General features: G+C 50.1%; 1 protein-coding gene across 3 annotated transcripts in view; it reads right to left on the bottom strand.

Moving 5' to 3' along the window:
• Positions 1–26082, bottom strand: part of CDC42BPG (CDC42 binding protein kinase gamma) — a 67456-nt gene that overhangs the window by 31659 nt on the left and 9715 nt on the right. For 2 of the 3 annotated variants that reach the window (XM_060269735.1, XM_035097811.2), the window contains exons 1-7: positions 25816–26069; positions 4590–4681; positions 3909–3992; positions 3625–3720; positions 2645–2793; positions 1516–1609; positions 539–739 (exon numbers count right to left, since the gene is read on the bottom strand). In XM_060269735.1, the coding sequence (XP_060125718.1) occupies positions 539–739; positions 1516–1609; positions 2645–2793; positions 3625–3720; positions 3909–3992; positions 4590–4681; positions 25816–25990 (891 nt within the window). In that variant the 5' untranslated portion in view covers positions 25991–26069. Of the gene's footprint in view, positions 1–538; positions 740–1515; positions 1610–2644; positions 2794–3624; positions 3721–3908; positions 3993–4589; positions 4682–25815; positions 26070–26082 lie in introns of those variants that run through there. The other variant, XM_035097809.2, reaches the window with a different exon arrangement.

The raw sequence follows: 26082 nt of genomic DNA, 5'->3' as shown, positions 1-26082 counted from the left end.
AACTTAAAAGGTGAAATCAATATATGAGATAGATGCATGACATGCAAAGCGAGATATGTCAAGCCCTTATTTGTTGTAATTGTGATTATTTGTCGTTAGGCCGGGTCAATTATAAATGGAATGTAATTAATGAAATGTACGGTAATAGCGATGTTTCTTTTTGTATTATTGCAACTATTTGTTTTATTACTGTGGAATTTCCAAAAGAAAGCATTTGTAAAAATTAAAATAAAAAAACAGTAAGTTGCATTACGGAACTAAATGCACTTTTCGACGATATTCTAATTTCCCGAGTTTCACCTGTATAGTCCCCCCCCCCACCTGATGGTGCCCCTGAACTAAAGTGGCATTTCACGTCGTCTGCCCCTCTGGCCTGCCCAATGGAGGGATCAACCCTCTTCCTCCCTCCCCAGCCTTACCCAAAGATCCCATACAGAAGGCATTAGGAAAACAGGCCCACCACCAACTCTCCCGTTTGTTCTGTGGCCCCACAGCTGCCTCCCCCAACCCCACCCTGATCTTGCTCTGCCCCACTCACCTCATGGTTCATGATCTTGCCGTAGGTCTCGACCAAGGACTCGGCGTAGAACGGGGTCTCTCCGAAAAGCAGCTCGTACATGCAGACCCCCAGGGACCACCAGTCGCACTCGGGGCCGTATTTCCCTTTCCTGTCCTCCATGGCCTGCAGGATCTCTGGGGAGATGTAATCGGGGGTCCCCACAGCCACGGAAGACTCCACCTGGGGGTGGGCAGAGAAGGGAGAGAATCTGGACTTCCAGCTCAGCTGCATCGTTCCCCGATGGGCAGCGCGATGTAGTGGTTGGAGGGTCGGACTAGGACCTGGGAGAGACCACGGTTCGAATCCCCTCACTCAGCCATGAAGCTCACTGGGGGTGACCTTGACCTCAGTCCCTGCATCTCTGTCTAACCTACCTCACAGGGATGTTGTTGTGCAGATAAAATGAGGAGAATGGTGCGCCCCACCTTGAGCTCCTTGCAGGAAAAGCTGGGATATACAGGTGAAACTCGGAAAATTAGAATACAGTATCGTCGAAAAGTGCATTTATTTCAGTAATGCAACTTAAAAGGGGAAACCAATAGATGAGATAGATGCATGACATGCAAAGCAGGATATGTCAAGCCTTTATTTGTTGTAACTGTAATTATTTGCCGTTAGGCGGGTCAATTATAAATGGAATGCAATTAACGAAATGTAATAGTGATGTTTATTTTTGTATTGTTGTAACTATTTGTTTTATTACCGTGGAATTTCCAAAAGAAAGCATTTGTAAAAATAAAAATAAAAATTAATAAGTTGCATTACTGAAGTAAATGCACTTTTTGACGCTATTCTAATTTCCCGAGTTTCACCTGTAAATACATGAACCTCCTCTAGATTGGGGGTGCTGAGGGTCACCACACCTCAAGGACCATTCATCACAGGTTGCACCCAAGCAGGGAGGGTCAGGGTCAGAGTCAGTCCTAGCGATTCTCATCCCCCCCCCAGACACTCACCATGCCGTCCGAACGCAGGCGCAGGCAAGAGCCAAAGTCAGCCAGGCGAATGTGGCCGTTGGTGTCGATGAGGATGTTGTCCGGTTTGATGTCCCTGCAGAGGGGGGAGCCACGGCGGTGAGCAAGAGTCCCGCCTGATAGGGCTGGCGTTGCGGGGGGGTCAGTGGCCAGAAGGAGCGGGGCCTGAAACTGGGACTCATTGAGGGTCTGGGGGTCAGAGGACCCCAAGAGTCCCACTTCTGTCTTCCAGAGGAAGGAGAGTCTGGCAGGCTGGGATGAAAGCCACGGCTGGATTAACCATTAAGCAAAATAAGCACGTGCTCAGGGCATCGAGGGAAGAATTTTTCCATTGCAGGATTTTTAACGTTGATAGTTGCAAATTGCTCAGCTAGGTGTTCGTTTTTTCAGTTGGAAGTATATTATAAGTCCCCAACAAAACAACTACGTGACAAGGAAGGCTTGGATGCCTTATCTCGACTAAGCATAAAAGCAGATGTGTGACGTGAGATTAGTTTTGAGGATCTGATCAAAGATTTTGCAATTAGAAACAGGAGAAAAATTCTCAGATGTAAGTAAAGTGGAAGTATGCAAAAATAAACATCCTTTACCACCTTACTGCAGGTTTTGTTTCATTTCGAAAAAAATAAATTTTATGATTGTTTATATTTTGAATTAGATACCAAAATATTTTAAGTGCTTAGGGTCTCTAAAGGTCTTAATCTGAACAGATAAAAGGGAGAGAAGAGGAAACTCTGCCTGTATGGCAATATCTTCTGCTTCCAAGTTACAGGGAACCAGGCAGAGGGCCTTCTCGGTAGTGGCACCCGCCCTGTGGAACGCCCTCCCACCAGATGTCAAAAAGAAAAACAACTACAGTACCAGACTTTTAGAGGACATCTGAAGGCATCCCTGTTTAGGGAAGCTTTTAATCTTTAAGAAATTAGTGTATTTTAATATTTCTGTTGGAAGCCGCCCAGAGTGGCTGGGGAAAATTTATTATTATTAAAATTATTATTCCACTTGGGGTTAGTAGGGAGACCAGATGTCATTCTTCCCCATTTTAGGAGTAAGGAAACTGAGGCAGGAGGGCGTTTCCCTGCCAGTTCCAGAGGCAGGCAGGCGAACTTACCTGTGGACGTATTGGAGCTGATGGAGGGAGTGGATGGCCAGGACCATCTCAGCCACGTAGAAGCAAGCCATGTCCTCAGGCAGGCGGTCCTCAAACTTGCTGAGGAGGGTGAGGAGGTCCCCTCCCGCGTAGTAATCCATCACTAGGTACTGCGGAAAGGAGGAGCGAATTACAGAAGAGTGGTGGGGGGGGGGTCAGCAGGCCTCACACAATCACTTACTCTCTCTGCTGCCTGCAAACGAGGAAGGTCCCGGGTTCAAATCTCTGCCATCTCCAGTTTGAGGATACCAGAGAGGAGGGCTTGGGGGGGGATTCTCCTCTCTGCCCAAGACTATAAAAGGTAAAGGGACCCCTGACCATTAGGTCCAGTCGTGACTGACTCTGGGGTTGCAGCGCTCATCTCGTGTTATTGGCCAAGGGAGCCGGCGTACAGCTTCCAGGTCATGTGGCCAGCATGACAAAGCCACTTCTGGCGAACCAGAGCAGCACACGGAAACGCCGTTTACCTTCCCGCTTGGAGCGGTACCTATTTATCTACTTGCACTTTTTGCCGTGCTTTCAAACTGCTAGGTTGGCAGGAGCTGGGACCGAGTAACAGTAGTTCACCCTGTCACGGGGATTCGAACCACCGACCTTCTGATCGGCAAGCCCTAGGCTCAGTGGTTTAACCCACAGTGCCACCCACGTCCCGCCCAGGACTATACAAGGGTTTGAATGGCCACCTGTCAGGGACTCTTCAGTTTAGTTGTGATTCTTGCATTGCAGGGGGCTGGACTGGATGGCCTCTGGGGATGCCCTCTGCTATAATTCTAAGACCCGAGAGCAGTGTTAGCCAACCTGGTGCCCTTCCAGATGTTTTGGAAAGCCCCAGTAATCAGGGGCAATGACCCTTGCAGCCCAAAACACCTTGCGGTCACCAAGTTGAGGGAGATGGCACTTCTTTTGAAGCCCCCAGCACTGCGTTGTGCGATGAGGCTCACCAGGTAGTGATCGTCCTGGAAGGCGAAGTGCAAGGTGGTGATCCATTGCCTGTCCCCGCGGACCAGCACATCTCTCTCCTCCCGGAAACAAGCCGTCTGCAGGGAGGAAAAGGCAGAGGGAAAGGAGCTGAGATGCAAAGGAAACTCATTTTATTTTTATTTTCTGGCTCCCCACCCTTGTGCTAAATGGACCCCCCCCAAAGGCTCTGTACTCATCAGCCTTGAAAGAAACGTCTTCTGCTTCTCAGACAGGGCCTGGCACATGATGGGGGGGGGGCGCATACCTCTGCTCTCTTCAGCATTTCCCATTTGTGCAGAATCTTCATGGCATAAACCTCCTCCGTCTGTTTCATTCTCACAACCGCCACCTGGTGCAGAGGGGGGGGGGACCACTTAGACCGCCACCCATTTTCTCCCCAGCCTACTCTGGTGGCAGACTTGGGATCATCATTACAGCGCAGCCGATTGTCCGTGATTGAGTACGCTGTTTAAAAAAGTGACCACCGTGCCTTCTGGATTCAGGCGCAAAAATCTCTGGCCCATCTTTGCCAGTGTGGCTGGGCGACAGCTAGTAAGATTAGATTGGACCTCTGGGCTCAGAAATATCCCTCTGCCCTGTGGGGTGGGGCTGAGGGTCTCATAACACCTGGGATTTTGGAAAAAGGATGCATTCCTTTGCAGATCATTTCAGAACCTGCCCTTTCTGAACTTAAAAGAACGAAGGGCCCCTATCCCAGGTATTCACCCATAAGGAATGGGAACAGAATGGGACTTAAAACTTGCAAAGAATTGTCCTGGATCAAATTTATTCCAGCAAATGCTTCAGACGGGGAAGGGGAGGGTGCGGTCTCACCCTTCAAAATTCTGTAGCGGGGTGTCGGGGCAGCCCTGGTCCAAACGCCCATCCTCGCAGGGCAGGTGTCTTTATGTCCCCCTCAAAGACAGCGCCTGCTCCTGGCACTCACCTCGCCAAAAGCCCCTCGTCCGATCACCTTCAGGATCTCAAAGTCATCCCTCCGCAAATGCAGCTGCTTGGCCTTGGTGGCGAAAGGGGAGGCTGGAAGAAGAATAAGAGACAGGAAGGCCCCCCTGGTTTTACTGGGGTATCCATTGGCCGTAATTAAAGAAGAAAAAGATGAGTACATGAAGGCTCTTTCCAAAACCGGCCCTCATGTACACTGCCACTGTTCCACATAATACCTGCCTGTTCCACATTTGTAAGGACTCAACCTGTTAGTGTGTCAGTGCCTAAACTTTGGAACTCCCTGCCTATTGATATCAGGCCTTCACTGTACTCTTTTCAGCATCTTCTAAAAACATTTTCATTTGGACAAGCCCACCCAGCTGTTTAGCTGATTCAAGTTTTAGTCTATTGTTATTTTAGCTTTTTGAAAGTCTTATATTCTTGTTGTTCATTTTTCTTATTGAGAATTTCATTATCTCTTTGAGGTTTTTTGAAAAAGAATCAAGTGGTGTTACAGGTAGGTAGCCGTGTTGGTCTGACACAGTCAAAACAAAATAAAAAAATCCTTCCAGTAGCACATTAGAGACCAACTAAGTTTGTCATTGGTATGAGCTTTCGTGTGCATGCACACTTCTTCAGGTATCTTCAGGTATCTTCTTCAGATATCTTCTTCAGGTATCTGAAGAAGTGTGCATGCACACGAAAGCTCATACCTATGACAAACTTAGTTGGTCTCTAAGGTGCTACTGGAAGGATTTTGTTGTTGTTGTTTAATCAAGTGGTGTATACATTTTATGGGACCCTAACCTATCCACTCTGAAGGAAATCAGCCCTGAGTGCTCACTGGAAGGAGAAGATCCTGAAGCTGAGGCTCCAATACTTTGGCCACCTCATGAGAAGAGAAGACTCCCTGGAAAAGACCCTGATGTTGGGAAAGATGGAGGGCACAAGGAGAAGGGGACGACAGAGGACGAGATGGTTGGACAGTGTTCTCAAAGCCACCAACATGAGTTTGACCAAACTGCGGGAGGCAGTGGAAGACAGGAGTGCCTGGCGTGCTCTGGTCCATGGGGTCACGAAGAGTCGGACAGGACTAAACGACTAAACAACAACAACAAACTGTCACTGTCACAGAGCCTTTCATTGTTAAAAAAAACCCATCCACACACATTTCCTGCTCATCCTATAGCCTCTGGGGACCTGTGCTTGGTTTCTCGGACCCAAATCTCTTCCTCCACACAGTCACTGCAATACTGTAGCTGGGACGGGTCAGTGATATATGAGCAATTTGAAAGTGAAATGCTTTGTAAATTCTGAAATTTTGATTTCCCCTTACAAAGCTGCAGAGCTTTCACGCTTAGCCAAAATTCAGCAGAGCTGTTGAATTCAGGAAGCAGGAGATGACTCGCTCTAGTTGTCAATTCTAAACCTCCACTTCATACAGCCATCCTCTTGCAAAGCTTATCCTAATCTGCAGGTGCCAGCCTGGTTCATGTGCAACCCAAAGTGACGCCAGCAAAAGCTTTTATTCCTATTTTTATTTTTGTCTATTTATTTATTTATTTATTTATACCCCACCCATCTGACTGGGTTTCCCCCACCACTCTAGGCGGCTTCCAACAAATAACAAAATACATTAAAATATCACAATTAAAAACTTCCCTAAACAGGGCTGCCTTTAGGTGTTTTCTAAATGTCCGGTAGTTGTTTATCTCCTTGACCAAAAAGGCCCTCTGCCTGGTTCCCTGTAGCTTTGCTTCTCGTAGTGAGGGAACCGCCAATAGGCCCTCTGTGCTGGACCTCAGTGTCCGGGCTGAACGATGGGGGTGGAGACGCTCCTTCAGGTATACAGGACCGAGGCCGTTTAGGGCTTTAAAGGTCAGCACCAACACTTTGAATTGTGCTCGGAAACGTACTGGGAGCTGTTCAGCTGGAAACAGCTCCCAGAGTAGTAGCGATGGTAATAAGGTGGTCCCATGATTCTGGAATGCCCTCTTTCTAACATCTTCCATGTTGGCCCTTTGATGCCCTCTTTGTGGCTCAGGGCACCTTCCAATAAACAACACGTGGTCCAGTTCCTGTTGAGTGACGGCTCCCCTGTATTCACTAGAGTTATGGTGCAATACCTGACCAGGATTTTTGAGATCAAATCCAGTACATCTGGCCTACCCAATAGTGACTGCTGAGGATTCCCTATCCTTCACCCTTTTCCCCTATTCATTGTGTGTTTTAGAATCTTTTATATATAGATGGTTTGTATGATTCTATTGTTTTATATTGTTTTATGGTGCTGGAGGAGACTCTTGAGAGTCCCATGGACTGCAAGAAGATCAAACCTCTCCATTCTGAAGGAAATCAGCCCTGAGTGCTCAGTGGAAGGACAGATCCTGAAGCTGAGGCTCCAATACTTTGGCCACCTCATGAGAAGAGAAGGCTCCCTGGAAAAGACCCTGATGTTGGGAAAGATTGAGGGCACTAGGAGAAGGGGACGACAGAGGACGAGATGGTTGGACAGTGTTCTCGAAGCTACGAACATGAGTTTGACCAAACTGCGGGAGGCAGTGGAAGACAGGAGTGTCTGGCGTGCTATGGTCCATGGGATCACGAAGAGTCGGACACGACTAAACGACTAAACAACAAACAACAACAACATTGTTTTATATATGCCAATAAAGGTGTTGTGATTGAATAAGGTGGTCCTTGCCCTCCCGCCAGGGTTCCTCGTGATGTACATAAGTTCATTTTTTTGCATCCAGCAGCTCAAAAACTGCACAAGAGCATGGCAGAGAGAGGTTTATAACCACCCTGGCATGTAGCCCCACTGTTGTGATCACAAGCTGCAGTTCCATCAAAGCCATGCCGGAGATCTCCCAACACAAGTCAAAGGAAGCCAACCAACTTTGAAGCGACTTTTCGGATGACACCGTCCATCAAAGAATTAAGCATGCAGAAAATATTTTGTGTCTTTTACAGTTGAGAAACAAGAGACAGGTGTCTTGATCAGTGTGTGGACACTATTTATTTAGTTATCTTCTCAAAGCACACAGCCTTGACAAAGCGGATTATAATACAGCTAAGCTAGTGCAAAACAATGTAATTCAATTACAAAAAACAACAACGGAACAATTTCCTGAGTCTTTGCAGTTGCGCAACTAAGGGGTGGAGTTTTTTTTTGTTTGGGGGGGTATGTTATTGGACTTCAGATCTCATCATTTCTGACCACTGGCACTGCTGTCTGAGGCTGATGGGAGTTCATAAAGACCTGGGGGAACACAGGTGACCCATCCCTGAAGTACATGGGGGTGTGTGACAAATGGGTTCCTGATTCACAGCAACAAAACGTGGAATGGATCATTTCTGAGATCGCCTGGCAGAGCTGGCCAGGATGGTGTGGCCAACTCGCAGCAGCAGCAAGCCTGTGATGTCACTGGATTCCAACTCCCATCATCCCCTGCCAATGGTCAGGGATGATAATAATAATAATAATAATAATAATAATAATAATAATAATAATAATAATAATAATAATTTATTATTTATACCCCGCCCATCTGGCCGGGTTCCCCCAGCCACTCTGGGCGGCTTCCAACAAAACATTAAAATACAGAAATCCATCAAACGTTAAAAGCTTCCCTAAACAGGGCTGCCTTGAGATGCCTTCTAAAGGTCTGGTAATTGTTGTTCTCTTTGACCTCTGGTGGGAGGGCATTCCACAGGGTGGGTGCCACTACCGAGAAGGCCCTCTGCCTGCTTCCCTGTAACTTGGCTTCTCGCAACGAGGGAACCGCCAGAAGGCCCTCGGCACTGGACCTCAGTGTCCGTGCAGAACGATGGGGGAGGAGACGCTCCTTCAGGAATACTGGACCAAGGCCGTTTAGGGCTTTAAAGGTCAGCACCAACACTGATGGGAGTACTAACAGACCCTCCAAGTGTCCCTATTTTCCAGGGAGACTCCCGAATTTACAGAAGCCACCCCGGTTTCTAGTCCAGGATCATGTTCTCATAGAGGCCAATCAGATGCCCCAACAGGAAACCCACACGCAAGATCTGAGCACAAGAGCCCTCTTGGTGGGAAGCTATGAGCCGGAAGCTGGATTTCCGCCTTTTGCTGCCCAAGGAACAGGAGGCAGCCGGGGTCCATTTTCCATCACCTCTTCAGGGCCTTTAAAGCAGACCACAATCCCAGCATGCTGATTCACACACCTCCTTGCTCTAACCACTAGGTCTCAATCCTACCAAAGCTGGATTGAAAGACAAAACAAGGAAAGCGGGTGGTGAGGCTGCTAAGCTCTGCCTGTGGCTTGAAAAGCCGCTGTGATCCAACTGGCTCACCTGCCCCTTTCGGTGCCCGGGGTGGGGCCCTATGCCTGCATGCCCCATCATGCCACCCTTGGCAGCCTTGTGCACGCAGTGGCACCTGTCTCTTCCTGTATGGGCCGCCGAGGCATCTCTGAGAAGGAAGGAGGCAGAGCGACTAGTTGGGAGAAGGAGCGTCAGAGCAGGGTTGGAGCATGCCAGCCTCCTTGCACTCCAAGCATGAAATGCAGGGTCAGGCCCAGGTCTGCAGCATCAGCTTTGGGACAGGGTGGGGAAGCAGTTCTCCCTTTAAACAGAACAAATACTGCCACAGAGCGAAGGCAGCAAAATCGGGGGTCCAGGGGTTAGGTTTGGGGACTCTCTCTTTCCCACCCCGAGAACGAATTATCCAGAACAAGCCGATTCATGGAAGGTTCTAAAACTCCTGTGCATTGCAACAACCAACTGATCTCTGTGTAGAATTTGCACACCCATCCATTCTGTGAAGAAGAAGTCACACTGGAACACACTAAACCACCTTCCCCAGTATACTGCTTCCGTCAGACGTGCGCAGCAGGCGCTATAGAAACTTCTGTCGCCTACAGGACACAAATCCTGCTTGTGGGTTCCGGCGCTGTGAGAACAGGAGGCTGGACTGGATTGGCCCCCTGTGGCTCTTCTGATGTTCTTATGTACAGCAGGGGTGAGGGGCCTCTGAATTTCCAGATATTGTTGAACTCCCATCTCCCTTGACAATTGCCTTGGTGGGTTGCGGCTGATAGGAACTGGGAGTCCAGCAACATCTAGTGAGTCACAGGTCCACCTCACCCCCGAGGCAACCAGGTCTCTTGGCGGGAGGACATTAAGCAGGAGGCTAGCTACATAAGAGCTGACAAATTCCCCAAGCCTTGAGGTGCATGATTAACAGAAAAACCTCCCCTTCCCTCCAGTGCCTAACTTGTAGAAAACAGGAGATGTGCTATGGCTATATGAACATTGGACCTTTGGCCCCTTTTTCCAGAGACATGGGGGAAAGTTGGGATGGTCTTAATGGCGGTACTGCACTCTGCTCAATCTCAGAGGCACTGTTTTTCAGCTGTCATTTGGCGATGGGGGAAGCTAACCCCCGGTCCTGAAAGCAGGCAAGTTTGTTGGCCAAAATAAGCCCAGCACACTCCTTTTCCCGTACATAAAATTAATCAAGCTATACAATCTGCCTCAGGCTTGGAACAGGTGGAAAGTGACAGGCGCTGCCAATTTCATTAAGGGATATCTCTCTCTCTCTCTCTCTCTCTCTCTCTCTCTCTCTCTCTCTCTCTCTCTCTCCCTCCCTCTCAAAAGCAACAACAATGGCAGGGTTTTGTCGGGTGAGAAGAAAACCTAAGGACAGCCTGCTGGATCCAGTCCAGCCTCCTGTTCTCACAGGGGCCAACTAGATGCCCCAGTGGGAAACTTGCAAGCAGGATTCAAGCACAATAACTGGTCTTCAGAAGCATGGCTGCCTCCAGTTTTGGAGACAGAGCATAGCCATTGTGGCTAGAAGCCAGTGATAGCCTTTTCCTCCTCCAGGGATTTTGTCCCCTCCTTTTTTAAAGCCACCCAGGTTGGTGGCCAGCACTGCCTCCTGTGGCAGTGAGTTCCGTAGTTTAACTACACGCTGCAAGAAGAAGTACTTCCTTTTACCAGTCCTGACTCTTCAAACGTTTGGCTTCACTGGACGCCCACGAGTTCTAGTGTTAGGAGAAAGGGAGAAAAAGTTTTCTTCGTCCATTTTCTCCACGCCATGCGCCGTTTCCTAAATTTCTATCATCTCGCCTCTTGCTCACCTTTTCTCTAAAGTAAAACGCTGCAACCTTTCCTCACAGGGGAGCCCCTCCATCCCTGTTATCATTTTGGTTGCCCTTCCCCGAATCTTTTCCAATTCTACAATAACTGGAAATTCTGCACTCTCAAGGCCCACTCCTATGCTGTAGGGACAGGAAAGAGAGGTGGGCAGGCGGGCAGCAGCAAGCTTGGTGCACAAGCGTCTCAAACACAGGCAGGCAGGTCTCTTCAACCCTTGGCAAGAAAATGCCCACTGGGCAAGCACTGTGCCCAGAGACGCTGCTTGCATGCAGAATTTCTGGATTTGCTGAGCCTGGCTGCACCCTGTGGAGGAGAGACCCAGGAGTCCTGGCTCTCATCCAGGCCTGTAGCTTTCCAGATGCAGTTGGAGCAGCCAGCATGGCTGATGAGGGTTGTAGTATAACGATGTCTGGTTCCTCAGCCCTAACCACTAGCTCTCCTTTTCGGAGAGGCATGCACAGAGGAAGGTGGAAGCCCAGCTCCAATTAACTCAGGATGCATTTGAATTATACCAGCTGCTGGGAATCTCCAGTGGGGAGGTCCCATGGGGGGCATCTCAGTGTGCACAGGATACCAGGCTGGATGGGAGCCCTTTGGTCTGATCCAGCAGGGCTGATATTAAGCTCTTAAGCAGGCATCCCCAAACTGCGACCCTCCAGATGTTTTGGCCTACAACTCCCATGATCCCTAGCTAACAGGACCAGTGGTCAGGGATGATGGGAATTGTAGTCCAAAACATCTGGAGGGCCAAAGTTTGGGGATGCCTGCTCTTAAGTCTTTAGTTGTGATGCATTGCAGAGCGTTGGACTGGATGGCCTCTGGGTGCCCTTCCAACTCTACAGTTCTAAGATTCCGTAAGTTTGGACAAGGTCCGGCAGCCAGCGTTTTCCCCGGGGAATGGGAATTGTGTGTTTGTGTCGTTTTCAGGGGGATGAGGTTCTCTGTCCTTGGTGAACCTGAACTGGCACGATATGTTAAAAATGCACACCCTCGTTTCAATTCAACCCGTTTTAATTAAATCCCCTTCTCGTGAGCAGCCTGGAGAATTTCGTTACAGGGTGGCCCGTCGAGAAGACTGCAGATAAATCACAGTAAAAGCACTTAAAACACCTCGAGATCCTTCTCGTTCTCTGTTTGTAATTTGGCACAACTTCACTAACGAGCTTCTTCCCTCTAATGAATTTCGCCTCCAGTGGCACCTGGCGCATCCAGTCGTTCTGGTCCTCCTGCTGATCGCCTTTATTAGCCCTGTCACATGACCTGGCGGAGGAAAGGTGGCTTCTTCCAGAACATAAAATTACAATCAGAAGAGACGGGGCTGCACAGAACTGAATTGTGAAAGTAGCTTGAGAGGAATTCCTATTTCATTTGTTTCAAGAAACACAGCACCAACGTTGGGCTGAAATGATTCTACCCACCAACTGGAAAATGACAAACCCTGAACTAGATCAGGGCTTCCCCAAGTTGGGTCTCCAGCTGTTTTTGGACTACAATTCCTATCAATCCTGACCACTGGTCCTGCCAGCTGGGGATGATGGGAGTTGTAGTCAAAAAACAGCTGGAGACCCAAGTTGTGGGAAACCTGGTCCTGATGACCCTTTGATTCTATCTCTGTGGGTGTCAGCTGACCTCTCAGAGAATCATGTGGGCAAGGGCATACAGCAGGCACCCCCAAACTTTGGCCCTCCAGATGTTTTGGACTACAATTCCCATCTTCCCCGACCACTGGTCCTGTTAGCTAGGGATCATGGGAGTTGTAGGCCAGAACATCTAGAGGGCCGCACTTTCAGCCACAAAAAGGATTCTGTAGTATGGGTAAAGATTAAAGAGAGGGCAAATGAAATGATTAAGCGGGAGAAGCAACTCCCCTACGAGAAAACGGTTACAGCGTTTGGGACTTTTTAGTTTGGAGAAAAGGTGAGACAGAGGCGAGGTGACAAAATGATGCATGGCTTGGAGAAAGCGTATAGAGCAGGGATCCCCAAACTAAGGCCCGGGGGCCGGATGTGGCCCAATCGCCTTCTAAATCCGGCCCGCGGATGGTCCGAAAATCAGCATGTTTTTACATGAGTAGAATGTGTCCTTTTATTTAAAATGCATCTCTGGGTTATTTGTGGGGCCTGCCTGGTGTTTTAGCATGAGTAGAATGTGTCCTTTTATTTAAAATGCATCTCCGGGTTATTTGTGGGGCATAGGAATTCATTCATTTTTTTTCCTTCAAAATATAGTCCGGCCCCCCACAAGGTCTGAGGGAAAGTGGACCGGCCCCTGGCTGAAAAAGTTTGCTGACCCCTGGTATAGAGAAACTCACTGATCCCTCTTCTCAGGACACTAGAGCCCATGAACATCCAACGAAGAGGACTGTTGGAAGATATAGGGCAGACAAACAAAATGACTTCTTCGCACAGCATGTTGTTAAACTGTGGAACTCACCCCCACAGGAGGCAGTGATAGCTACCAACCCGGATGGCTTTAAAAGAGGATAGAGCATGGAGGAGAGGGGTTTGCTGTGGCGAATACCCATGATGGCTCTGCTCAGTCAAAGCAGCAGTGCTCCTAAATGCTTGAACCTCAGGAGGGGAGAAGAGGGCTCTTGCGCTTAAATCCTGCTTGCCGGTTTCCCCACAGGCATCTGGTTGGCCGCTGAGCTTAGATGGGCCACTGGCCTGATCCTGCAGACCTCTCCTTAAGAATCTACAGCCTCTGAATGAGAGCAGGGGGTGTAGAGAGCTGGTGCGAGGGGGTGTGGCGGCGGTGGCGGCGGCAGCAGCTGCTGCCTGTCCTCTTTTGGCCCAGAGGAGAGGGCCTCCTTCGCAAATTCTTCTGCTGGTGTTCCTCTGCTCCCAAAGAGTTTCCAATCTTAGTTCCTCAGTGGAAAACCAGGCGCGGGCCTAGGCACGCCCAGAGGAACCAGCGGGACCGCATTCCTCGCAAGGCGAGCAGGGTGGGGACAAGAGCCAGGTCTGAACCCCACACGCCAGAGAGGAGGGGAGAGGCAGCCCCTTCCCATGGGTCACGGCCCCGTTTGCCAAACTGCCTGCTCGCTCCCCCCCCCACAAGAAAGGGGACACCAGATGCTGGGACATCCCAGGAGAGCCTTGCCACAAGATGGCTCCCCTTTCATAAAAGATAATTTGTCAGAAAATGCAGGATCCCACCCTGTCAGGAGGAGTGTGCCTAGTGGCGAAGGGCTGTCGCTCGGTAGCAGAGCATGAGGAGAGGTCCCAGCTTCTATCCCTTAATAAGAGGGGCAGGTAGCGGCAGGTGAGGGGAAAGACCCTCTCTCTCTCTCTGCCTGAGACCGCCCTGGGGGGCGGGGAGCCACAGCCAGTCAGATATGAAGTTGGAGAGCTTGAGGACCTGGTATAAGGCAGCCTGCTAGTTGGACTCATGGCAAAACTCAGGCAGAAGGTCCCGGGGTTCAATGCCAAGGTGGGCTGCGAAAGAGACTCGCCTGAAACCCTTGAGAGTTGCTGCCGGCCAGTGTGCAAGAAAACACTGAAAAAGAAAAGCGGTCCAGGCCTTATCACAGAAGAGGGAGGGAAGTGCTTGGTGGAATTTCAAGAGCCAGAAGAGGTTGATGCGCAAAAACAAAACTATGCCGTGATAAATCCCCGAAACGGGATACTGATAAGGTGAAAAATACTAAAACTCAACTAACGATTACTCAAAGAAACCTAATAGGTTTAAATTTCCCAAAAGAAAGTTTGAAATAGAAAAGAAATGGATTTCTCAAAGTAACCTCTAAATAAAGTAAACCTTGACAAGGTGCCGGCTAAGTGATTCGTTTCACTGGAAAATCCTCAGAAGGAAAATGTTTAGGGGCTGAGGTTTCTTTATAATCAAAAACTAAACAGGAGCTGTAAACTCTGAAAAGGATCGAAAATGACATAGCAGTCAGGGATAAACTTCCCCAAGATAAGACTATAGTTGTTTAAACTAAAGGTTTAGCTAACCTATGGGACAATTCAACTAATGAAAATCATTGCTCTTAGGAAAAGATTAAGCAAAGGCCTGTGTAAAAGCTCTCCTAGTTGTGATGTTGTGACGCCATTGTTCAGACTGCCTCTTCATTCGCACCCGCAACTAGTGGAAGCAGACCAGCTTGTGCAAAAGAGACCAACAGCTGACCGAGACCACGCGAACCACCCTTTCCCGGCGCAGAATGTGGATTATTTCAGCGCAGAGAATGTGAACATGCGCACACCCACCCTCAGGCATGTGCACCCTTCATGCACAAGGTGGGGGGGGGGAGAGAGAGGCTTCTGTGGGGCCTTGGCTGGGTGTGCTGCTGCTACCTTAAAAAGCCACCCGTCTGAAATAAGAAAAAAACAGCCCTCCTGAAGACTGACAGGCAGGTTGGAATCCAAAACCTACCTACCAGGTTGCCAGACCTGACCAGGTTGCCCTGACGACAGGAGCAACAAACAGTTCTGGTATTCCTCCTCCTGCCCCCCCCCCCGGTGATGCATCACCCTCCATCATGAGCCAGTCCAGGCAGCAGCAGCAGCTCCCTATCAGGTGGAGAGGGGAAATGCCACTGTTTTTTACACCCACTCAGGGAGCATTGGTGGGGCAGGAAGGAGATCCCAAGGGAGGGGCAGGCAGGCAGCTCTGTCGATAGACAGCCCAGGTGGCATAGATACCGGCTCGGTCCAGCTATGCAATGCACAAGCAGCTCCCCCCACAAAAGGCTGAGCAAGGAAGGGGGCAGGCTGTCACTTCAGCCAACCAGGAAGGCTCCGCAGACCCCAGGGAGGAGTTGGAGCACCTGCTCTGCATGCAGAAGGGCTAGGGAAGACCCCTTGCAGAACCCCAGAGAGCCAGCGCAGCTGGAGCAGCGCTCAGGCTTGCTAGAAAGTGGCTTCCTGCTGCGTTCTGTTAAAATCTGCCCTTTGTTCAAACTCCACGAGGACTAGCAGCTTGCTCAACCTTATGGGGAAGGAGCAGAGGGCATGCTTTGCAAGCAAAAGGGCCCCAGGGCTCAATCTTCGGCGTTTCCAAGGAAGGATGGGCCAAGACTCCTGGAGAGCTTCTGCCGCCACCAGTCAATGTAGGCAACACTGAGCTAGATGGGAGGGTCGGGGGGGGGGGGTCTGACAGCTTCCTTGGTTTCTGCACCAAGTCCTCAGGCAACCCCTCTGCTCCTTCCATCCACCTCAGGAAGGGATGCACACCCGTCGCCAAACAGCCACCAACGTCACCGAGGGAGCACTCTTTGGGTCCCAGATTAAAAATATCTACGCTGCAAGATCAAGGACACACCCACCCAGCATCCAGACTTGAAGAACAGGTCCTGTCTGGTTGCGGAGTGCAATTCACGTGGTAAGAAGGAGCCAGAGGGGGGAAAGGGGTTGGGTGGCGAGAGTTACATCACATTTTGTTCAGAAGGAGCGCTTAAGTGGTTCTCCTGGCAGGAGATGGATCCATGCAAGCAAAGAGGAGGGAGGCCCCTGTGCAGGGTGGGGGCTGCAGCCCCAGTTATGAAGATAGGGGAAGGCCAAGGTGGCGATGGTGGTATTGGCGGTTGGGTTTCTTCCTTGGCTTTCAGTTAAATCATGTTATGGGCGGCAGGAAGCCACAGGAACCTCCTCCGCTATGAGAGCTGCTAAGTTCATCCCAATGGGGCAAATTTAACATGTTACCAAAACACCTCTCTGGCCTTCCTGCTTGGCAGAAGAGCCTAAGAAGACCCCCCTGCTGGATCAGGCCCATGGCCCATCTAGTCCAGCATCCTGTTCTCACAGTGGCCAACCAGATGGCTGTGGGATACTCACAAGCAGGACCCAAGCCCTCTCCCCTCCTGTGGTTCTCCAGCAAATGCTCTTCCAAAGCATTGCTGCCTCCAGGTGTGGAGCAGCCGTCGATAGCTCTCTCCTCCATGAATTTGCTCAATCCTCTTTTAAATCTAGCTTGGTGGCCATCCCTGCCTCCAGCGGGAGGGAGTTTCATAGCTTTAAACTATGTGCTGCGTGGAAAAGCACTTTCTTGGGTCTGCCCTGAACCTTCCAACACTAGATGTCCACTTGCTTCTACTGCTATCTGAGAGAGACAGTTCCCAAGGCTTCATTCCTTGCCACCGGAACATTGCATTTCCCCTTCCTACCCAAAAAGCCCAAGCGTGAAGTTTTCCTCTCTTCCTGCCTGCCTGCAAGGAAGCTCCCCTCCTTGTCAACATCCTGAGGCTTCCAGTTCCCCCTTTGAACAGCTGCAGCAGCATTGCGGAGCCATTCCACCAGCAGCAGCGAAAGGGGAGCGGGGATGCAGGAAGGCAAATGAGAGCTGGCTTTCAAAGATGATCACAATGGCTTGTTGCAGATGTTTTGGAGGGCTGCTCTCAGGTCACCGGGTGCCCCCTGCACCAAAAGCTCTCAGAATGAGAACAAAAGAGCCCCACTGGATCGGGGAAATGGCTCGCTTAGTCCTGTTCTCACAGGGGCCAACCGGGAAACCTACAAGCAAGACCCCAGCACAAGAGCCCTCTTCCCCCCTCCTGTGGTTTCCAGCTACTGGTAGGCAGAAGCATTGCTGCCTCCATCTGTGAAGGCAGAGTAGAGCCATCATGGCCAGTAGCCACCAATAGCCCTCTCCTCCATGAATTTGTCCAATTTTCCTTTAAAACCATCTAGGTTGGACGCCTCCACTTTTTCCTGCGGGAGCGAGTTCCATTGTTTAATTATGCACTGACTGAAAAAGGTCTTTCATCTGTCCCGGGTCTAACAATGTTCGGCCACATGGGATGCTCACTAGCTCTAGTGTTCTGAGGGAGGGGAAAAAAAACTTTTCTCTGTCCGTTTTCTCCATGCCGCACACAGTTCTGTGTACTTCAGTTGTGTCACCTGTTACTTGCCTGTTTCCTAAGCTGAGAAGTCCCAAATGCTGCGATCTAGCCATTCCCTAAATATACTGAACAAGATTTAAAAAATCCTTCCAGTAGCACCTTAGAGACCAACTAAGTTTGTCATTGGTATGAGCTTTCGTGTGCATGCATCTGAAGAAGTGTGCATGCACACGAAAGCTCATACCAATGACAAACTTAGTTGGTCTCTAAGGTGCTACTGGAAGGAATTTTTTTTTTGTTTCGACTACGGCAGACCAACACAGCTACCTACCTGTAACTAAATATACTGAGGTTAGGAACCAGGCACCGAGAAAAAGGCAGTGGCCCTACCACCACCACTACCACCTTGACCTACACATCCCCACTGCTTGCAGAATTAGCCTCAATATAACAGTTGTTATTAGTACAGGAGTGGGGAACCTACCTGTGCCCCCCTGATGCTGCCAAACTAGTACCCCCATCATCAGCATCCTTGACCATTGGCAAAGTTGGGAGTCGTAACAATGTCAGGAGGGGTACAGACTGGCTTCAGCACTTGTTGGGGATGTTGGAAAAACAGCCTTTAGATTTTACATCGTCAACCTGCTGGTTCCTTCCTCTCTTGACAACGAAGGAAGGAGTTTAGGTATATTTTAAAAAATAATAATTTTATAAGTTGTGAGTCCTTGTTTCTCAATTCGATCCATTTACATGGTTTTGTGGTATTTTATGCATTGTGACTTGCCGTTATTTTCATTGCTTATAGTTTAGTCATTCTTTATTGTACTTGTTACGTGTAAACTATTTAATTACTGTTTGCTGATATTTAATTTTACTGTTACACTCTAATAGATTATTGAATATTGCCTTATTCAATATAAGTTGTTTAAAGTTATGGTTTTATTATGCAGGGCTTTTTTTCTAGAAAAAGAGGTGCCAGAACTTGTTGACCTTTTTTTAGGGGCATCAAAGTGCAAGTAGATAAATAGGTACCGCTACAGCGGGAAGGTAAACGGCGTTTCCGTGCACTGCTCAGGTTTGTCAGAAGCGGCTTTGTCATGCTGGCCACATGACCTGGAAGCTGTATGCCGGCTCCCTCGGCCAATAACACAAGATGAGCGCCGCAACCCCAGAGTTGGTCACGACTGGACCTAACGGTCAGGGGTCCCTTTACCTTTACCCATCCAAAGATTGTCGCTAAAAAAGCTTCTCTTCTTATGTCCTTGCACCAATCACCTCATGTACAGTGGTACCTTGGTTTAGGTACACAATTGGTTCTGAAATTCCGTACTTAACCTGAAGCGTACTTAACCTGAAGCGAACTTTCCCACTGAAAGTAATGGAACGTGGATTAATCTATTCCAGACGGGTCCATGGAGTACTTAAACTGAAAGTAGTCAAACCGAGGCGTACTTAAACTGATGTATGACTGTATAGTAATATAGAAAGGTGGTATACAAATTAAAAGTGAACTGAAATGAAATGAAGATGAGTAAGAATCATAGAATCAGGGAGTTGGAAGAGACCACAAGGGCCATCCAGTCCAACCCCCTGCCAAGCCTCTGCTTAAAGACCTCCAAAGAAGGAGACTCCACCACACTCCTTAGTAGCAAATTTCACTGCCGAACAGCTCTTACTGTCAGGAAGTTCTTCCTAATGTTTAGGTGGAATCTTCTTTCTTGTAGTTTGAATTTATTGCTCTGTGTCCGCTTCTCTGGAGCAGCAGAAAACAATCTTTCTCCCTCCTCCATATGACATATGACATCCTTTCATATATTTGAACATGGCTATCATATCACCCCTTAACCTTCTCTTCTCCAGGCTAAACATACCCAGCTCCCTAAGCCGTTCCTCATAAGGCATCGTTTCCAGGCCTTTGACCATTTTGGTTGCCCTCTTCTGGACACGTTCCAGCTTGTCAGTAGAGAAGGGTCCATTGTGGCTGTTGGCTCGCAGAAAGTCTCGAGTTCAATCTCTGATGGCATCTGCAAAGAGGAGTCTTGCCTGGTCCTGGCAGAGACCCTAAAGAGCTGTAAAGTGCTCAGTGATCCTGGACCCAGCTCCTAGTCTAACACTCTCACTGCTAACACCACACTGATGCTCATATAATTACTAGCAGGCTTAGAACATCTGCCTCATAGCTAGCCACACTACTGTCTCATTTAGCCCACTCTTGAACCCGGAGCCTTCTGACACATGGCACAGGTGCTCTGCCATCCATGGGCTACAGACCTTCCCACAATTCTCTGGGCTGGCTGGTTGCAAAAAGGCAGAAGAGCAAAGCAAGCTTTCTCAGATGAGATGCATACCCCTCAACTGTCCCATTTAAAGCGGGACATCCCAGAATCACAGAAGCCAACCCTGGCTTCTGTTTGGATCCCAGAATTTCCCGTTTGTTGGTCCAAAAGCGCCGGACCAAATGACACTCACTCTGGGACAAGTCAGCAGGGTTGTGCCAGAGCATTGGAATGAAAGCCACTCGTTTGTTGGTCTCGCAGGACAAAAAAAACCCCGAGCGGCTTCAGTTTCACGCTCTCGTGAGAGCTTGAAACCAAAAATAGAGCATCCCGATTTAGGTGCCAAAAATGTTGGAGGGTATGGATATGCATTTGTGGGAAATGGCTTCAACCTGTTTGGAGGAAGCTTCATATAGGGCCGGCACTATCATTGGGCAGAAGGATGCAACTGAGGGCAGCATCACCATCACCCAGCCATTCCACCAGAGCATCCTCTCCACCCCTGGCCATTACCCTGTGTTGCCCACCTCAGACAGCCCGCTTTTTCCAGGTGCAATTGAGAAGACTGTGCCATTTTTCTGTTTCCGTGCGCTGCTCTGGTTTTGCCAGAAGTAGCTTAATCATGCTGGCCACATGACCAGGAAAAACTGCCTGCAGACAAACGCCGGCTCCCTCGGCCAGTAAAAGCAAGATGAGCGCCGCAACCCCAGAGTCGTTCGCGACTGGACTTAACTGTCAGGGGTCCTTTACCTTTATGCCATTCTTCAGGCAGCAAAAGGACTTGGGCTGGCCCTGATCAGGCAGTCCAATGGGCCTCTCTGCCTTGAACTGCCTTCTTCTACAGATTTCAACAAGTAACAATCTGGACAGCCTTTGCACACACCCTTTCAGAGTGAGAAAGAGTAGACACCCATGTAAGGACTGCGGCTGCCTGAAGCCAGACCGCTCTGCCGCCAGCAGTTTTCCTTATGGTTTGCAATTGCCAGAGCAGTCCTGAGGGATTTTGATGCCTGGATTCCACACGCAGAAGCCAACAGGACTGGGAGATGAACCTTACTTCCATGCTGGCAATGGGGTTCGTGTCCTCTGTTGCACCTGAGGACAACCAGCAATTTTAGGCACTCCAGGACAGGCCACCGGGGCACTCCCACCCAGCACTGTTCCTCCGAGAGAGGAATGCCTTGGGGGAAGAGGGGAACATGCCTTACTTTGTCTAACGATAGGGCCGGGCCGGCGAACAGCTCATAGAAGACTTCAAAGTCGTGCAGATATTTACAAGCTGCATTTCTGAATATTGCAATGTCCAGATAAGCAGCCTTGCTTGCTCTGTGGGACTCCCCACAGGGCTGACTAAGACTCAGATGTGACCATGGACAGAAGAACTATCTTCAAAACAGGACTAACCAATTTTGGAATGGGGGTGGGGTGGGGGAGATTATCTAGGGTTTATAGGGATTATAGGAAGCTGCCTTATGCAGAGCCAGACTATTTGCCCAGCTAACTCAGTGTCAGCTATACAGGCTGGTAGAGGCTCTCTTACTCCAGGATTTCAGAAAGGCAGTTGTTCCCTGCCTTACCTGGAGATGCTGCTGGGGTGGGGGCTCACACCTGGGACTTTCTGCTCTCTCTCGTCTTCTGCCCCTTCAACACAAAATTCCAGGGCTGTGTACAAATGTGTGAATAAAAACCACACAACACAGAACAGTACACGGCATGGGTCCCAGCCAGAAGGCTGTGCGGGAGAAGTGTATCGTTAGAGAACTGCGGAACTCGCTTCTGCAGGAGGCAGCGATGGTCACCAGTTTGGACAGCCTTAAGAGAGAATTGGGCAGATTTGTGGAGGAGAAGCCGGCTATCAAAGGCTCCCAGCCACGATGGCCATGCTCTGCCTCCACTTTGGAAGGCAGCGACGCTTCTGAAGTCCGCTTGCTGGAAAACGGAGGGAGGGGAGAGGACTCTTGTGCTCAGAGCTTTCTTGTGGGTTTGCCATATGGGCATCTGGGTGGTCCCTGGGGGAAATCACCAAGCTCATCTTAAGTCCTTATGTGATAGAATTGTATTTCCTGATACAATACAAATCAGCTGTTTTCTAACCGTCAGAAAAGGGGATCGTTTTGTGCCAGCACTGATGTTGGGGAAAAGGTATGGGGATGGGGCTAATGCTATTGGGGGGGGGGGTTGAGCACATATGCACACTGATAGGGTTGGGGAAATGTTTCTGGTCCACAGCCACTGCAAATATCACATTTCTGGAGCCAAAATCCAACGTCCTAGGTCCAAGACACAAAGGACCCATCTAAGTCTCCATGCTGTATGTTTCTTTCCATCTTTAAAACCCAGTGTTCGTGGATAATAGGAAAAACCTCTCTCTCTATGGGAGACCTTAGAGAGCTGCTGCCAGTCAGAACAGTACAAACTGGTGTAAGCAGTATTTGGTTTAAAGATGTGAAGGCTCAGGGGGAAAACAAGAAACATGGGAGGGCAGGAACTGTCACCCCCCCCAAAAAAAACCTGCAGGTTTTTTTCCAGGCCTTCACATTTCCAGATGTGGGGGCAAGCTCTCTCTGACCTCTGTTTATAGTGCTCAGAAGTTCCACTTCTCAGCGTGAGGCCCTGGGTCTCATTCAGTCTAAGGCAGCCTCCTGTGTCCTTAACAAATGGTGCTGAGGGAGGGGTAAACGCTCCACTCTGAAGAGGAGCCCATCTTCTTGTTGCATCCTGGCTCTTACCTCAGTAGGAACAGGTGCTACAAGGCAGCCGTGTGCGGTTAACCAAGGCTTGCCAGTCTCAGCAGAAGCAGCTGGCGCTCGGGAGATCTCAGCTGGCCTCCAGGCTGTTGCTGGGTGCAACTCAAAGGGGTGGATTCAGCTGCAGAACTTTAGGGACCAAGTTACCTAAAAGGGTGCCTTCTCCCGTATGAAGAGGGCCTCCAGGTCATTGGTGGCCCCAATCCCCCCACCACACCACACCCTTAGAGGCTCTCAGGGTGGCAAGTCACGTGGGACAAGGCAGTCTGTCTGGGTGGCACCACGGTTTATGGGACTCTCTCGTCAGAAGTCTCTCTCCCTTGCCAAGTTTGTCATCCTTTAGGCAGCTCCAGCCCTACTATTAGGCAAAGTGAGGTTGTGGGAGGAGGTGGTGGCAGCAGCAAAGCGATGGAAAGCAAAGCGAGGAGCTCACCCACCAGCTAGCAATTAGCCTGCTGCCCTCAGGGGGTGTGGAGGTGGCTGCCCCGTCACCACTGTTGAAGCAAGACGGCGTTCTGGTCGGCTTTGGCATGTGCAATGGAAGGAGGGCACCATCCGGCCCCTTGCCTCAGGCGGCAAAATGTCTTGGGCTGGCCCTGCCTTTAGGTGCCGACTTAACACCACACTCGTGGCTTCTCAGACAGTTGCATCGGCCTCCTTTGCTGCCGTTACGTTAAATTCTATGTTTCAGATTTTGATTTTTTGTTTTGTTTTCAAACACAGACTGCCCTGACTGCTTTGAAGCAGGAAAGTGGGGTGCCCCCACTATTCGAAATGAAACAGAAGTTAGAAGTATCCAGGAGGGCTGTTTCATAGAGCGGAGAAACACCCCCAAAGTAGTGCCCGATCCTGGCAGTTGCCTCACTGCGAGAAGTGAAGTTACAGAGGGCCTTCTCGGTAGTTGCGGAAAGGGGGTGTGGTTATCCTTTTTATGCTCAGAAGTTAGGTTCTCAGGTGGGAATAAACTGCTGAATAACACACACACACACACACACACACACACACACACACACACACACACACACACACCCCGCAGCTGTTGATAAGAGGAGGAAGAGAAGAGAATCTCCCAGGATCAAGCAAAACCACACCGCCTTCACCAACCTGGTGCCCTCAGATGTTTCGGACCACAACCCCCATCAGCATGGCAAAGAATGCCCATTACATTGATGCTTCCACACCACAATAAATAATGCCAATCCTGAGTGTGCGTATGTGTTAAAGAAACAGGAGGTGGGAAAGAGCCTTCCTTGCCTCAGATGCCCCAGAGAACGGCTGTCAGTCACAGCAGCAAATATTCTAACCTGGCGTGAAAGGGTCCCTAAACCCACCACAGAGTCCTGCTGTTTCAGAGAGATTAGATTTCCACCCTCGGACCTGTCACCAAGGTCCTTCTTACGAGCAGGAGACAGGATGCAAAGCCCACAGGTGGCATGGCTGGCATTTGCCTCCCTTTACCAAACCATAGAATCACGGAGCTGGAAGGGACCTAAAGGGACCTAAAGGGTCATCTAGCACAACCCTCTGCAATGCAGGAATAAGCCCCTGACCGTGGTAGAGAATCCACCAAAGGCTGGCACCTCAAGAGGTGGGAAGGTCCCTTTCTGGCTTGGCTACGTTCTCAGTGCATCACTCGAGGCGTGTTACATCACCACACTGCTCCATGACTCAGTTCCCCTCTCTGTGACGCAAGGGCACAGCTGGTCCATTATTTTCCTACTATGCCCTCCGTGGGGAATGACTGTGGGTGGTCCCAAGCAGGGAGGATAATTTGTCGGGTGTTGTGGAGGTGGGACCGGCCAACCCTAGCAGGGAAACTAGCCAAAAGGAGGCTTCACCTGTTCTGTTCTAGATACACACGCCCCGAAATCAAGTCCAGAGGTATCTCCCACATTCAATCCCTGGCATCTCCAGGTAGGGTGGGGAGTGATCATGGATAGCTGCTGCCAGTCTGTGTAGACTGCACTGAGCTAAGTGGAGCCAATGGTCTGATTCAGTATAAATTGGTTTCCCATGTTGATGAGTTTTGTGTAGCTAAGGAAGCTTTGCCATTCTTGCGATAAGCATCGGCCCGGTTCATCCACCACTCACCCCAAGCAACCAGTTTCCTTATTCCCACAGAGCTCGCTCACTGCAGAACATCACAGCCATGACAGTCGACAGCAGAGGCTGGGTACCCTTCTCCAGATGTTGCGCGCTACAACTCCCATCACCCCTGACCATAGGCCATACTGGATTCTGGAGCGGATGGGAGTTAAGAGTCCAAAACATCTGGGGGGAATGGGCTGATGGCCCCTAGTCTATAGTGGGTGAAAGAAGAGGGCTTGGGCTCTCAAGTCCCTCGTGGCAGTGAATTCTGTGGGTGTTTTTACTCTCTGAATCCCGCAGGTTGAATCAGTAGGAGGGAGGCACTCTGCGCATGCTCAAAGAGAAGTACCCATTCTACAGCAGTATGTAGACAAATTGGAACAGGTCCAGGGGGAGGCAGCAAAAATGGTCAGGGGTATAGAAAACAAGCCTCGTGTAGTAAAGCTGAACAAAATATGGTGTGTTTAACTGGGGCGGGTTTGCAGGTTGTGACACCTCTGCAATTCAGATACTCGAATGAGTATCAGATAAGCATTGGACACAGCTGCAGATGCACAACGTACATTTAAGGCCCACTTAAAACACATGTTTTCCCCCAAATAATCCTGGGAACCGCAGCTCCCCCCCCCTCACAGAGATACAGGTGCCAGGAACCACAGCAAACTACAGTTCCCAGAATTCCTTTGAGAGAAGGGAAGCCATGTGCATATGCAACTAGGCACTAAATCTCTGCTGTCCCAGAAAGCCTTGATCTAATGGACTTTAAGATCCAAGGCACCAGATTTTGGCTTAACTTTAGGAGGACCTTCTTGACAGCAAGAGGGGTTCAACAACTGAGCCAATGGCCTGGCCTGGGGTTGATGGCGGTGCGGCTGTCCCTGGCTGGAGATCTTCAAGCAGAGGCACCTGTTGGACACGTGCCAGCCAAACAGCGGGTTGGACTAGACTGCCTTTATGAACCCCCACCCCCCGCCGCTTCTGATATTTTATGTTACTACTTTACATGCTTCAGAACTCAACCCCAGACCTTCCTCTCCGCCTCGCTAAACAACCTCCTTTGCTTTCCACCTGGGAAAAGTCTCAACTCCGAGGAACTGACCAGCCCCGGCCCCGCAAGCCACCCGTCGCGCCGGAGAGGCGCTCTGCACGCGCCCAGGAACCCTCCGGCTCAGAGTCCTGCCGCTGCCCACTCACCCCAGTCCAGGAAGCGCTGCACGTTCCTCTCCCGCCGCAGGGGGGCGCCGCTGCACTCCTGGTGGACGCAGAGCAGCAGGTCCAGCAGCGCCTCTAGCCCCGGCTCGGCCGCCGCCCCTTCGCCCAGCAGCGCCTCCCGCAGCCCGGCCAGGCGCCGCTCCACCGGGCTGCACATGATCGCCGCCGCGGAGCTGGAGCGGGACAGGCGAGGAGGACGCCGCGGGAGCCCGGCCAGCAATGCCGCCGCCGCCGCTGGAGCAGCCGCCG

The sequence above is a fragment of the Zootoca vivipara genome, chromosome 17 (genome assembly GCF_963506605.1).
Source record: "Zootoca vivipara chromosome 17, rZooViv1.1, whole genome shotgun sequence".
NCBI classification, from domain to species: Eukaryota; Metazoa; Chordata; class Lepidosauria; order Squamata; family Lacertidae; genus Zootoca; species Zootoca vivipara.
This window is presented reverse-complemented; position numbering and strand designations above follow the sequence as displayed.